Source organism: Andrena cerasifolii, chromosome 8 (assembly GCF_050908995.1).
Source record: "Andrena cerasifolii isolate SP2316 chromosome 8, iyAndCera1_principal, whole genome shotgun sequence".
Lineage (NCBI taxonomy): Eukaryota > Metazoa > Arthropoda > Insecta > Hymenoptera > Andrenidae > Andrena > Andrena cerasifolii.
In genome coordinates this window covers 8,344,037-8,359,436 of record NC_135125.1, presented here as the reverse complement: position 1 = coordinate 8,359,436, position 15,400 = coordinate 8,344,037, and the positions used below count along the sequence as shown (strand labels likewise).

General features: G+C 42.3%; 2 protein-coding genes across 4 annotated transcripts in view; both read right to left on the bottom strand.

Annotated features, from left to right (window-relative positions):
* The window catches only part of LOC143372458 (uncharacterized), a 51,374-nt gene extending 45,973 nt beyond the window's left edge, over positions 1-5,401 (bottom strand). Inside the window, exons 1-2 of one of the 2 annotated variants that reach the window (XM_076818620.1) lie at positions 4,816-5,401; positions 3,060-4,237 (exon numbers count right to left, since the gene is read on the bottom strand). In XM_076818620.1, the coding sequence (XP_076674735.1) occupies positions 3,060-4,042 (983 nt within the window). In that variant the 5' untranslated portion in view covers positions 4,043-4,237; positions 4,816-5,401. The remainder of the gene's footprint in view (positions 1-3,059; positions 4,238-4,815) is intronic. The other variant, XM_076818619.1, reaches the window with a different exon arrangement.
* A 1,443-nt stretch (positions 5,402-6,844) lies between these two features.
* Positions 6,845-15,400, bottom strand: part of LOC143372457 (uncharacterized) — a 60,364-nt gene continuing 51,808 nt past the window's right edge. The window contains exon 2 of one of the 2 annotated variants that reach the window (XM_076818617.1): positions 6,845-13,757. In XM_076818617.1, coding sequence (XP_076674732.1) covers positions 13,628-13,757 — 130 coding nt within the window. In that variant the 3' untranslated portion in view covers positions 6,845-13,627. The remainder of the gene's footprint in view (positions 13,758-15,400) is intronic. The other variant, XM_076818618.1, reaches the window with a different exon arrangement.

The following is a 15,400-nucleotide window of genomic DNA, read 5'->3' as shown; positions in this document are numbered from 1 at the left end:
CGCGCGTTGAACGCGCTCGGCAACGACCGCAACCTCGTTACAAAGACGATCCGCTTGCGGACAGTGTCTACAACGCTTCGTTACGTGCTTTCGTCTCGAAACGTACACGTACACGGGCTGCGAAAGAAGTAACGGCCACGAGCATCTGGATCGGAGGAGATTCGTTAACGGTTAAGCGACAGGGGAACAGTTTTCGTGCTTCTACACAGTCCTCGGCAGCAGGAAACGAACCGCGCTAATGATAATTACTGTGTACATATACGCGAATCACCTTTCCTTTTCCAGTTGCCGGAGAACGATTGAGGAGCGTCGCTTGAAACTTTTTTTTATGATTAAGAATGCTTCTGATTAAGATATGCTGTCTTGATAACTCTTGAGTTTGTAGTTATTTGTGTAATGAAAGGTCGCTGGGCTTGGTGTAACGTTACGAAATTTACAATTTGACGCGATGTTCACTCAACTGGGAGCAAAAGTGTTTACTTATTTCTACTTGTTACGTTCGGCAAAATACGTGGAAGCAATAAACAAAATTTGACTTGGAACGTCGTGGTAAAGATTAATTTTGCGCGAGATTTTTTAACGAACCCCTCTCAATTTCGACGCGCACATTGATTCCGGAAAGCCGTTGCTGACCATTGCTCTGTTATCCCTTGTAAATAAATCGCACGATGAATCGAACGATCCTGTAATTGAAATATCGATCGAATGGAAAATTGAGCGGAGATAATCGGTGGAATTCGATAAGGCGGATTAGACGTAGAAATAATAAAAATATTTTCCCGCTAGAGAAAACGTTGGTCTTGAAATTGAAATATTAATTCCTCCAAATGTTCTTTACAGTTTTATGTTTATACCGACGGTTAAGAAAATGAAAATTTCCTATTCTTTCAGATTCGAATCGAGTAGTAAAAGTTAAGGTTTAAAAGAAGTGGCATAATCTCTGTTCTGGTTTAAATGTAATAATAGATATACTATAGTCTGATTTTCGAGAATTGGGACCTGAGGCGGGTCCCTCGGACGGAGCGTGGTTTGAGGAGGAACCGATAGTGGCAACGCCGCACGCAATCCGTAGCGTACCATTGGTTCCTCCTTAACCACGCCCCCTCCGAGGGACCACAGGTCTCAACTCTCGAAAATCAGACTATAGCTTTTCGTTTTTCTTTACAGAAGTACACAATGCCTTCCATAATTTCAATTTAACATTATGTAATTTTCTGTACCGCTTCAACTGTATACTTTGTTAGAATAATTATATTTTAAATCGTAAACAGTACTGCTTAGAAATGAAAACATAGTTAATATTCTTATATGAAATGCTTGTTCATCCATGTATGCTTCATTGTAGTCTGCAGTAAGAGTGGCATGATAGAATCAAATTTCTAATCTGATGTATACACTAATAAAAGAAATTATGTGTAAAAATATTGCAACATAAGGTAGGACTACTGTAAACTCTAAAGAAGCATTCATTTTTGTGATTTGTTTAGAGTATTGGGATCTGACATCCGTCACCATGACATCTGGTGGCGGAAAGTAGAAGCGCTCGTTGGGTACACATCAGTCCCTGCCTGTTCTCGTGCCGTTGCAAAAATTCCGCTGAGCGGGATTTGAACTTGCCCAATCACAAATACGTTGCATAGAAAGGAACATTTTCGCAAAAAAACTACATTATCGCATATACAACACATGTATCTTGTACCCATATCGGCGCCATCTTGGCTAGGCCCCGCCCCCATGTCAGATCCCAATGCTTATTCAACACGTTCCATGCCATCATGGAAATTAAGGTTTGCAGTGAAACTTTGAAAGGAGGTAAAAGTAATTAGACTGCAATATTTAATTATAGCAAAGTTTTACATAATTTCAGCATCATTTCCTATTTTATTTCAATATCTATAGATTTAAAAAATATGCTAGTTCGTTAGATGAAAGTTTCATTCCCAATAAATATTGTGGAAGTAGCACGGACCGTGTTAAACATATGAACAACTTCTTAAATGTTCTATTTAGCTACAAATCAGATGTAGAATTTTCTTTGTTTGTTTCGTCTTATATAGCAAAACATATTTTAACGCAAGCAATGACATACCTGATCTTTTGAAATATTTCAGAAAATAGTTATAATTTAATATGTAAAATTCTCTATTTTGGTGTCAGACGATAATCATTTAAGGGGTCATTTTGGTAATCACGCCACAAAATTTGGCAACATTCAGATTTCTTTTTCTCAGTGAATACAATGAATAACAATATCAAACTTTTTTCCATTTATTAATCTACTTTTAATGGTGTTTTTTCAATGTTTTCTAGAGTTAAAAATCACGCCTTTGAAAAGCCGGCGAGACTGATTTAAGCTCACACACTCATCTGAAACAAAATAACTAAACTGATTCTTCATCATTATGAGTACCGCTATCACAGGTGCCAAAATTAGCCACGTAAGTCAAAATTTAACAAAATTGCGCGCATTCAAACTTCAAGTAAGAATATAAAATTTCGAAACTTGAAGTCTGAATGCGCGCAATTTTGTTAAATTTTGACTTACGTGGCTAATTCTGGTACCTGCGATATCGGTACTCATAATGATTAAGAATCAGTTAGGTTTTTTCGTTACAGGTCAGTCTGTGAGCAGAAATCACTCCCGCCAGAGAGGTATTTCTTTTCAAAGGCGCGATTTTAAACTCCAGATAACATTGAAAAAACACAATTAAAAGTGTATTTAAAAAATTGTTCCGTATTAGGAAACCAAGTGGAGGTGTGGCTTAGATTTCAGCGCTGTGGTGGTAAGTTGGCAAAATATTGAAAGTAGGCTCGGATCCCACCAAACATTCCGAATAAGTATTTATTAATCGAATAAGTAAAAATTTAGTGTTCAAAAAAATTTAAAAACACTCGTTTTTCACTCCATTTTCTGTCTCTAGTTGACATTGTTATTCATTGTATTCACTAAGAAAAAAAAGGCTGAATGATGCCGAATTTTGCGGCGTGATTACCAGAATGACCGCTTAAACATAAATCCACGCGAGAAAGCAAATAAAAAGTTATGGAACGTCACTCACCATTTAATACTTTTTTTGATGATGTTGCTAACAATTCTCTGAGATTTCCTAGTGGGTAAGGCAAGAGCGTCATTATTTTTCTTCTTCCTGGTCCTCTTTTCCCTAAGAGTCTTTTTCTCGCGTTGATCATCGCGAATACGAGTTTCTTCCTCCTCCGCAGCCAATTCTTCAGCTTTAGCAGAATTCTGAACCCATTCCGCCACATGATCCTGAACCTTCTGGTCCGACGATATCGCAGACTCTGCTCTCAGTTCTTCTTCGTTAATAAGCTCGCTAACAGTCGTGGGAGGTCCAACGATGCCAACTTCCATATGTTCCACTAGCTCTACGGACTGCTTCGATTCGGAATCTCTTCTCGACTTCATAGTTTCAACTTCCACAGGAACATTTGTTTCAACATTAACTACTTCCTTCAGAATATTATCCTTCCTCGATTTCTCATCAATCTTCTCCTTCGTCTCTTCGACGCTGCAACTATCTTCTCTCTTCGAATCTTTCGACTCCTTCGTGGACTGGTGAACATTGTTCGAGCTAAGATTTTCATGCACCACTTTCAATATTTCATTCAGCGTCGCCTCCTCTTCCGAAACATTGGTCGCTGAACGAGCGTCTTTGTTTCTTGCGGACGTGTTATCCGGTTCCTTAGACTTCTCTGTTTTATCTACTTCTTTAACATTCGCATTTAGCGTCACGTCTGCTTTCGAACAAGCCTCAGAATCTTCCTCGACTTCGGACGTAACGTCTCCGCTTCCTTTCGAATCTTCGAAACCTTCGCCCTTCTTCTGTTCCCTCGCGTCAGTAATATCAATTATCTCGATATCCTTGCTGGAAGAATTTGTTTCCAACATATCTTCGACAGGAATATCTAGAGTCTCTTTCTCCACAATTTCCACCTCATCCGTAGACATTGCTGGATCGTTCAACGCTTCCTTCGTACTTACGGTCTTCTTAAAGTCTGTCTTTTTAATCTTACTCTCTGCCATTGTTACGTGGATTTCTCTCAGACACTCGTTTCTGACATCGTAGCAGGCACGAACATTTTCGCGATTGGAAATTTTTCTAGATTTTGTAAATCTAATGTTAACGTACGAGTATGCACCAACATGTTACACGAGTCGAAATTAGAAATTCCGCCTTCTAAGATAGTGCATCGTTCGTCTGTGTGCTTCAGTCTTTTTCTGAAAAAGAAACGCAATGAATTAGAGTCGTAAACGGCGTATTATTCTAAAGGATATTTGCAATAATTTCATACATAATATTTATCAACGGATAGTCGGTAAAAACGATCGCGCGAACTCGGGTTTATGTATCGCTTTGAGGTTAGGACAGTTTTACGTTATAGAAAACACCTTACTGCGAGCGTGTGAACAAACATTTCCGATATACGTTCATGCGAAGCATCAATGCGCTGCGATCTTTCCTGCCAAAATAAATTCGGAGCATATTCTCAGACCCGATGACGTTCGCCCCAATTAAAGCGACGCAAAAATTTGGGATTTAATCGAGCTGTTAATTGAGTTAGAAAATCTATCACAATTACCCAGTAGCTTATAACCAAATAATCGTCTGCGTAAATGATGCCCCAACATCTGTGTCACCATTTCTACTTGCAGGGAAATCCGCCGACATTTATGTCGACAGTAAATCGAGCAGTTACATAGTTGATGCGAGGAAAATCTCTCATTGTGCTTTACGAATTAGCCCACTCATACAACGAAAGGTTAGAACAATTGGGGGTTCAAGTATCTGCAATTACCTTCGTATATCTGTTTTCCCACTTTCACTTGGTACCACGATACGAAATGCACTTTGGAATAGACAGTGACATTTGTTCCACCCGCAAGTTACTCAATAACACCAGCAAAGTGTAACGTTACTGGCCGACACGTTCATAACCTCACTTATCTCCCCTTTGACAAGTCGATTACGACAGCGAAGCGAAATAACGTGGGCGCGGAACCGTAACGATGAGCGGCGAGATTAAGCGTAGATAGCCATCGTCGAAATAGAGAGATTGAACAGAAGGCACGTAAAATACTGCGCACCGCGAGAGTTTACGAAACCGCAGGGACGTGTCAGTCAACTCTGTTGTCTTCCCTTCTCTCTCTCTCTCGCTCCGCCGCTGGCTCACGAACAGTTGTTCTTATTTTCGCATCGTAGCCGACGGCCACGGAAACGGTCCGATCCAGGCAATATGTGATGTACGGTTAAAAAGAAGTTTTCACAGTACCGAGGTAAAACGAGAACACGACCCCGTGGTGCGTAAGGCTAGTGACCTCTACCGCTTTCGAGTGTGCGTTTATATGTGCATGCATGTGCAACTGTGCATCGCGCATTATAGCATGCCGACGTGCTTATTCCGATTTACCTAATGCCGTTCGCATCGTGGACGCCCGCGGTTCAAATGCCCGTGGAACCGTGTTTCCCGTGGGGAACGACACCGCGAACGTAGCCCGGGCCAGTCATTGCGCACGCCGTTGCATTTCTGCCGCATTATGTGGCATTTCATGCGGCCTGCATCTTCGCGGATTTTTTTCCTTCGACCAATCAAACGCGCGAGAACGTCCCTTTGACAGCGACGCCTCTCGCGCACTGTCGGCACCGATACTCGGTCGCCACGAAATCCGTCACAGGGCCGTGACGTAAGTTGTGCGCAAAAAACCACGCGAAACGCTCCCACGGCAGAAAAACTCTACCGTACTCGCGGCACGCTGGCACTGGGACTATTTTTTTGTTTGTGGCCAAACCGCGCGCGCGTGCCTCCACAAAATGGCCGCCGCGCGGTGCAACGGATATTCTCGACGTTTGTAGTTTTCGCTTCGTGCCTGTGAATTTTGGTAATCGCGTGCACGCGGCGGCACACGTTCGTGGTTCTTTAACGCACTGATCGATCGTTTTGTATTAAATCTGAGAATAATTTGCATGAACTATATAATGATCGGTGTGTGGTAGTCCTTATAATGGTGGCGCGAGATTTAAATTCTATGAAACGATATATTCGAAGAAATATTCATACCCTCTAGATAATTTTGATAAGCTTATTGTATACGTTTTGTATAAAACAGTAATAACTGTTTAAACGTTGCAGGATTATATATATATTACTTTTTGTAAGTAAATAAATTAATAATTTTTGCACACGGTACCTTCGCTCTGGTAGAGTCTATAAGTAAGAATGCAGGAAGTTTTAATGCGATTGGGAAGCCTTATTAAATTATGTACTAATTATATATTGTTTATATATTTAAGGAGAACAGTACTGTTAATTAAGCATTGTCAAAATAAACTGTATAGTAATAGTAATTTAAGAGAGTATATTATTCTTATCATTTCATCGCTTATTATTACAAACAATGTACTTATGTTAGTTTAAATAAATACTTCTTGACACGAGTAAAATATAGTTCCTGTAATCCTTTTCAATAGCTACGCAAACTAAATTCTAATCATTCGTGTTTCAGTACTTTTTAAAAATATTTTCGGCAATGCTTTCATACATTCTAATCAACCCATCTTACACAATTTACATGTAAGGAGAAATAAATTAAATAATTAAAATCTCGAATTCGTTCGACAGCACTACTCTCGCAATAATAATAAAAGTAAAATCAACGAAAAGGGTTAATCGAAACCTTTCTGATTCTGTGTTATCAGCTGCATTATGTAATTTATATTGTTTAAATACGTTACGTAACGGTAAATTGTGCATGGGAAAGAAACTGTTAATAAGAAATGTTCAGTAAAAAGGATTATGCGGACAATTTTGCGAGAAAAAGAATGCGACATTGCGTTGGTCTCATATATTTACAGATTATCCATGATTTATAATCAATAATATCGTATAATATTTATATATATATCAACAAAATAATGTTTTAGTCGTTCTTATGTGGCTAATAAAATCTAAAGGCTAAACAGTCAAGGTTGATCTAAAAATTGGCTCCCTTCAGCGCCGCAAATCTTTCGTTCGCGGCATCTCCTTTTTTTCATTTTTAAATTTTCTTTACGTTTGCTACCTAACAATAAATAAACAAACAAGTACAAATCTATACACATTCCACGTGCGTCACGCGGTAGTGAGGGTAGCGATGATAATTGATATTGTGAACCGCGATCGCAGTGAACACGACGTCGAGCAGTCTCTTTTCAATCTCTACCTAAATGCTTTTCAAGGATAATCGTTCGAACAGAAATATACCCGAGGGATTCCACCATGACAGAAATCGGGGACCATTCGGTTGCGCAGTGAATGCTGCAACTTCTTCTCTACACCCTTGCAACGAAATTGTTTCAATTTAAAAACAAAAAAAAAGAATCTCCTCCATGTTACGAAACAGGATCCACTGCTAATCACCGTCCTTTATCCTTACAATTGGATTACTAAGTTGTTAGAAAAGATTACAGCGAATAACAAGACTTCTCCAGCAGGCAATACTCTACACTTAGCCCTCTGTGGTTGTTTCTCTTTTAAATAACTTCCAATGACTTTAAACGGTGCCAGCAGCTTTATTCGGAAATTAAAAATACCGAAACACTTGCGTCGCGGGCCCAAGCGAATATGCAACACAGTGGTCCCCGGATTATCGAGAAAGATTCGGGACCGGGGAGTTCTCCATAAACCGGGGCAGGGGAAGTAGTTTGGGCCTAATAAACTGACCCATGTCAGGACCCTCTCTCGAACCATCTGACAAGGAGACTAAACGACGCAAACCGAGAGTCCCTCGGTCGACGGCGAGTTGAGATTCAGCATTGAATATGAAAATTTTCATAGTACTGATTACACTTTGATGGGAGTATTACCTATGAATTGGTGAGTTTATGTCGACGAAAATCAGGCCGCATTTAAGCAATCTTCAGCAAACACTTTACAATTTGGCGAGGTCGTTGATATTCTCCATTTAAATTCTCTTCTGCATTATTACATAGTGCGTAATAATTTTAAAAAGGAGACACTCCCCAGTGTGTGAATTACAACATTCAGTGAACGCAGTGACGTTCGCTAAAAATGGGCCGAATCTCTCCATACTTGAACTCATTTTCATTGGGAAATCCTAAAAAAAAATCCATTAGTAATATTTTCATCAACATTTACCAAAAACATGAACGTTTTATTTTTCTCTACTGGGTGTTTTACCTGACCCAACGGTTCTATTGCTCGCGGCAGTCAACGGGCGGTCTACCCGGGGCCTAAGGCCCTCGCTCGCACCGAGGAAGCGAAACTGTGGGGTGGGTAGGTCTTTCCCGATGATCCGGGGGAAAAGGGCATGTCAATAATCCGGGGACCACTGTAGGAAAGTGTCTTTCAGGAATGAGGGAGTTAATTTTTTGTTTATCCCCGAGGTGATCGAAGCCGTGCGTTCGAGCAGCATTCCGCGCGAGCACGCTGAATTATTTAACACGCCCGTCCGACTTGGGCGTGATGTAGGGCATTTTCCCCATCCGTAACTCATGGCAAGTATGAATGCCATGAATTGCACGGCGAGCAACAATGGGTACGCGGCAACCTGTTAACTGCGAATCGGGACACGTGTAATCGGGTGCATCGTCTATTTCGGATACGCGGCGCTTAATAGTATACAATCCCGTCGGAGAACCCCCCCGTGTCACCGTACAAATGCCGCGAGGCCACTAATTCTCATTTTCGTTTCTCGTCGCAGCCGAGCAATTCGAGTCCCCCTCGATAACCACCGACTTTCTCGGTGCTTGTCAACCCGACGTTTGCGAACGTCTCCCCGACGGAAACGGGGTAATATCGGACGCCAGACACGGACAGCAAATTCCAATTTGTCGACAGTCTTAGGATAAGTTCGTATTGCACGTGTACAGGATGTTCCATTTTAATGGACCGCCCTGTAGACATTGAAGCTGATAGGGCGTCTTTGGTATTTTCAATGTATTCGCATATTTTTCTGCTCTTTCAAAGGGGTGGGCGTCTGTTAATTAAATAATAATAATCGGTAGTTGAAGAGTCCTTGTAGAAAACACTGTGTTATAATTAACAAAAAAAACAAACATTTATTGGCAATGTTCTACGTGCCAATGGTATACTATAGTATAGAATTTGATTTTTGGCACTTACAGTGTTTCCTACAAGGAATCTGCAATTACTGATTAGGTACTGTGACCCGATGGAAAGAAGTCCGTCGAGAAACTCTAGGGTCCGAATAGTATATCCCTATTGGCCGGCGCGACAACGTTGACGAATAGAAGGTAAGCAAACGGGACGCGGGCGGCGGGAGCCAATGCGAGCGAAGAACCCCTCTTGTCTCTATGACGTTTCAAACGTCTTCTTTCCATCGGGCCACAGTAGTTAATCGTATTTGTTACAGTAAAGTAAAAGTAATATAGATGCAGATGGTGTAACGGGCCGTCCTTAAATTACGTAAGGGTAGTTTTGGCGATTTCTTACCTCCGCGCTCCCCCAGTATAAGAATTCGTAAGATTTGATATTGCAACCCCTGCTTTACGTAATATTTTTTACATTGTATTTTTGTAATTATTAATTTATTGAAAATTAGGTTAAAAAATGTTACGTAGGACGCTACCTGACTCTCCTCCCTCGCCCTGTATGAAAACGTAAGAGAAACAGTCTCCGCGTACAAAGTGGTCACCATATATGCGATACGCCTTCGATTTCCTATAATTTTCATCCGAGACATTATTTCATATCCCTGACGGTTCCGATAATAACCGGACGGATCGATTGAAATGAAACGTCCTGTACACGTGCTCCTAATTAACTCGTCCCGGGAAATAAATATTAATCCCTAGCCGTTAAATAACCCTCCGCACTTCTCTTTGGACGACAGTTAACACGACTCGAAAACTCGGTTAAGCAAATACGAGCGACTCAATCGGTTTCGTACTTTGCCAAGTACCAGGAAAGTGAAAGCGATTTCGTAATCGATTTTTATTATGAGTACACAGTTAGCGAGTTAAGTAATTAGCGCAGTCATAATATATTACGGTGTTCGAAACGGGAGATGATGATAATATAAGTGTACTAGCAATAAGTCTTTGCCACGGGCGGAGAGCCGAGTTCGTTTGAATTCAACAATCGTCGACAGTGTCAAAATATTCGTGCGTACCGCCTCTGTCTAGCGCGATAAGAAAAAAATTCCCTTGCAATTCGAATAGAACTGTATCTCGAAACGAGAAGGTTTTGGAAATTCTGGTGCACGCCCTACCGGAATATATTTAATTAACAGTACTTCGCTTGAACGCGATTGTCGTCGCGGTGGCGCGTATGCTTTCCATACGAAATTATAAAATACGTGGGGTCGGTGAATAGTTCTCATTCGCAAACGATTGGCAATCACCGAGAAACGCTAATTAGGGGGGCCATTCTTCGTGCATGGTACGTACACAGGTACACTTGATCTCGCATACCCTATTATACACGGTACGCCTGCATGTCCTACGCGTGTACATTATTATGTAAAATATTTTCTCTACCTAAAAGATCTACCTATACGCTTCCCCCGTGCCGTTCATTCACCGAAATATCGTTTTCGTCTCCCTTTTAACTATCGAATAGCACCTGTTTCCGTCATTTCAGACGCGCATAGCCGCACCTCATTCGCCTTTTGATACATAGTCGTGACATGAAAGGTGTCCTAACACCGTAACCCCGCTTGTCACAGTCGAGTTTACGAGCACGGGTCCACGAAAGGAACGGTACAGCTACGAAAACCAGCTCGATCCAGGGAAATAGATCATTTCTAAAAGTAACGCATTAAAAAGTTGCAGGTACTTGCGATTTTTACGAGACACCCGTTACGTGGTGACAAATTAATGTGTTCGCCGTCTTTACCGAGTAAAATCTAATTCCTCTTTGGCCATAGAAATTACAATGTTGCTTGATACAGTGCAATTGCGGATGATAAAAGAGTTTTGGTAGCAATGGAACTAACGTGACGTTTACAAAATGACATTCATGATATGTTTTTAATTAATTCGTCAAACGGTTGGTCGATCTCTCCACTTGAATGAAAGCAAAATTATTAATACGCGCTACCTAACCTTACAATCTTCGTTGGATTCGTATGTACAGTCTACGGTACCTACTACACATTTGTTTAATGATATCAATGATTTGGTACGCAATGATTTTACAACTACAAACTATTTTCTGCTACGTTTTTCGTTTGTTTCTGAATTTAACCAGCGCGTCATTATGACTTCGTTTATTACAGTCACCATCTTTTATTCGCCGTTAAATATCTTTGGACGATCACTTATGTAACTGGTATTTCTACTTTTTACGTAATTTTTTTTTTAATCGAGGTTGGTTAGCTTCCTCGTGCATCTGTATAATCAGTCGTCATATTTTCCCGGAATAATATTTCTTAATACGCGTTTGAAGAAAAAAAATCTAACCGAGAATACCCTGACCAAACGATTTCACGAGACAACTCGAACGTCGACGGATGTAGGCTATAAAAAATTGATCTGACCTAATTAGTCGTGGCTATATTAAGTCCACCGTGGCCAGCGATACGAAAGCTGTGCCTCTATCGATTTCGAGGCATGACAGTTGACAGTATCGAAGTGACATCGTTCTGCTAGATTACCTTGAAAATTTCGAGCGGCTCCTTCTCTCATGCAGATGTATACCAAAATACATTTTATTTAATCTAAGATCGCTGCAGTACTAAAAGTAACTTTAGAAATGATCCACGCGATGGACTACCTCTCGCTAATTCAAGTATATAATCCGTAGATCGTACTGTTCTATGCATAAACTCGACTTAGACGTAGGGGCGTGAATATTCGTTTACATCGATGTCGATAGAACTGTAAGAGGAATTCACGATCGTCGTGAGGATCCACGCGAAATGATCGGATTAAAAGTTATTGCACATCTCCTCGCCCGCACGCGTGCGTATGCTTTATCACTTACTACGCTCTGCGCGGCAAAACAATTGTATTATATATAGTACGAAACGATCATAACAATGCTCGAATAACAGCAGTACCTAAATTAACCTTTTAGCTACTGTACGCCACTACAGTGGCGCACTCTGTCGTTAGAACTCTGCCGTACAGTCCCGCGGAAAGTCCAGCCGTAGCTAAGAGGTTAATCGCCGAAACACAAGTTTGGTTGGACGAAAGAACAGGGAAAGATGCAGAACCCAATCTCTCTAATCGAAGGTAACCAACGAGCTTCGTCCACGCTGTTGTACATACATACGCAGGACGAAGTGACTTTGCTGCCCTCCGTGTTAAATGAACGAACAAATTATTCTGGTTCCAATAATCATCTTCGCTATCTCAAGATCACGCGCAGGTTAACCGATAAATATACATATTAAACCGACGGTCAGTGGTGTCGTAACTCGAAAGCGCCCGATATGGCGTCGATGAACAATTAAAGGAGAAATGACTGCGCGCTTAATAACAAAAATTAAGAAACGTTTCACCTCTGCTGGTAACGCCCGAGCGATACAAGCAGAGGCTCGCGCAAACGAGCAGAAGTGGCTTCTCGAAGCACAACGATCCCACTGTGCCTCGAAGATAACGCACACCTTCGCGCGATTTGGATACGTATCGCACAGTTGCACTGGAATTCTATGAAATTACATCCATATATGATACATTGCACTTCGCGCGGCACGATAGACACGTGAGGTTTATTTACACTCGGCCCCCGATTCACGCTCTGCCTCTACCAGAATCTTAACGCCCTATCTCATTTGCGGATAAATACCTCCTGCTACTCGCTACGTTGGATCGATCTACTTCTTCTAAAGGAACGTGTGATTCAGACACCATCGAAGCCCGACTGCGCAGCGGCTTGCCGAATCTCGTCTGCCCTTCGCAAAGAAAATCCTACCCGCTAACGAACTTCCATGGAGAATTAGAAAAGAAAAAGTCTACGCGGAAATCTTCGTCTCGCGGCGCGTTCGCGTATTGCACCGTTGCCCTGGCCGGCGTTCGCCCGTGCAAGATAGCCGACGCTGGGGATTTTTAACACTTCGTTCGCCCGACGAAAACTTCTCATCCGAACGGAACAGGAACGAATAACAATTCTCGGCGTGTTGCCTCGGGAAACTATACCAGCATAAAGCACGTCGTAACTCTTGGAGGGAAGTGTTAAAAATTCCCAGTAACTCCAAGCGTCCTTCGTGAACCGTGCTACATATAACGCAGCGTTAGGAATTCAGCGACAGGAATCACAGATTTCGCGGAAACACTGCGGGAACGATCGCGCGTGCAGAGGGCCCCTCTGCGAGCGGGCGCGCGACAGAAACTCTTCGCAGAGGGAATTACGACGAGTGCCGGGACACTCGTTCGGATAGTAACCGCGATGGACGCGGGAAGGCCTGCGCGCGACAAGGATGATCGAAGCGGAGAGCTCTGGCGACGAGAGTCACGACGAATGCGCCGTAGAGGGACGTTGAAAGCGCGGCTGGAACACCGATGCCCCGCGTCGCTTCTCCTCGTGCTCCACCGCCGCCTCGATGGATCCTCCTTTTCAGGGATCTCCTCGACAGGAATCCGGCGAGAATCCTTTCCCCCTTGCGCCAGGACTACTCGGCTTGCGGCCAGGGTCAAGGTCACCGTGGTCAGGAAGCTAAAGTGGTCCTGTGCCAGGAGGCGTGCTGGTGCTGTTGCTGATGTTGATGTTGATGCTGATGCTGATGCTGTTGCTGGGGGTGGTACTGGTGGTGGTGCTGCTGTTGCTGCCTCTTCTGGCTGTGAACCAAGAACAGGATCGTGCGATTACTTTCACGCCGTCGGCTGAATTTCGGCTTCGGTATTCGCGACGCGTAGGCGGTCGACGGCCATCGTTTTAACCGCGGGCATACCGGGCTAGTGAAATATCGCCTTAATTATTTGTCGCCGCGGGATAGGCTCGCTGGTGATGCGATCGCCGCGCTTCCTTGCGGGAACGATGCTAAATGGCACAGCTTCGAGTTTTAGGGTAACGTGCCTCCATCTGTCTAGCGATAAAAGGATACAGAGGCGTTACTACTGTTCATCGTATTCACGCGTATTCCGTGCTTCCCGACGGTTGAGGAGTCGAAGTGAAAGGAGCGCTAAATATCATAAAAATGCGAGGCTGAGCTATCGATCATTAATAATACGGTTCCACGTTGTCAGAAAAATAACTTCGTAACGCTTGTGTTCCGAGTTAAAGGGCAAAGGTCGCTAGCCTTCTGCGCAAATTCTGGCCCGTGGTTTCTTGGACGTGTCTGCCGCGGAATTAAATTCTTACTTCACCTTTATCTGCGGGCTGTCATTTCGATCGTATCGTTACGCTTGATACATCCGTATTTTCGAGATAAGGGTAACGAGTTATCGCATCTCTGAATGCGTAATATCCGAGCAGTTTCAGATACGAATGTGGCATGCCGGTCGGTAGAAATTCAGCACTTTGCTGTTTTAAACTCTAAGCGGTGGAAGTTATACGATCGCTTACTGGTATCTCTATTGCGTCGTTACGGTCGTACGATTACAGAGGTTGCATTCAAATTTCCTAGATAAGAATAGAAATCTCATTATCCTATTTACGTGTGGGAGATTTCCATAGCTAAACATAGAAGTGTATGGATTGACTCGGTTCGATAGGAAAAGATACTTTTCTGGAGACCGTTTTTTTTAGAGAGGCTTCGGGACCATCAAAGTGGTTTAAGGGGTCATTCCATTTTGGTCGGTCGAAAAATTAAGATATTGTAAAGATTTTTTTTCTCAGTAAATACAACATATAATGGAATCAATCTTTTTGGTATTTATTAAGCTACTCTTATATTATACAAAAATAATAATTTTTTTTTTAATTTGTTTAATTGTTTTTTTTTACAGCGTCAATATGGCACCTAAAAAAAAGGGGTACGTTCGTGGCGCAGGTGGTTTCCCCCGGGTCTGGGTTATCTGAAACCAAAAATTCGAAAGGATTCTTAATCTGTAGGAGTGTCGCTACCGCCCGCAGCTCAATTAACAATCTTTGTCGAGAAATGACCGAGATTTTTTTCATGGAACTTCCGAGAAAACATCCTTCTGGGTGTTTTGTCAAACTTTTTTTTCAAACCGGCGCTAGTTTGTTACTTTTCAACAGAAAATTGTGAATTGAGCTGGGGGCTGTTGCGAAACCCATACAGATTAAGAATCTTTTGGAATTTCTTGTTTCGGATACGCCTGAGCCGGGAAATCGCCTGCGCCATTAACATACATCTTTTTTTTAGGTGCCATGTTAAAACTGTAAAAAACAATGGGGAAGATGACTGCAACTTTTTCTCACCCGTGACGTCACCAGCAGACGTGTAAGGGCGGTATTCTCAGTCGCTACTTATTCTTAAGCAAATGCTTAAGCATGTAGCATCCTCTACTAATCTAGT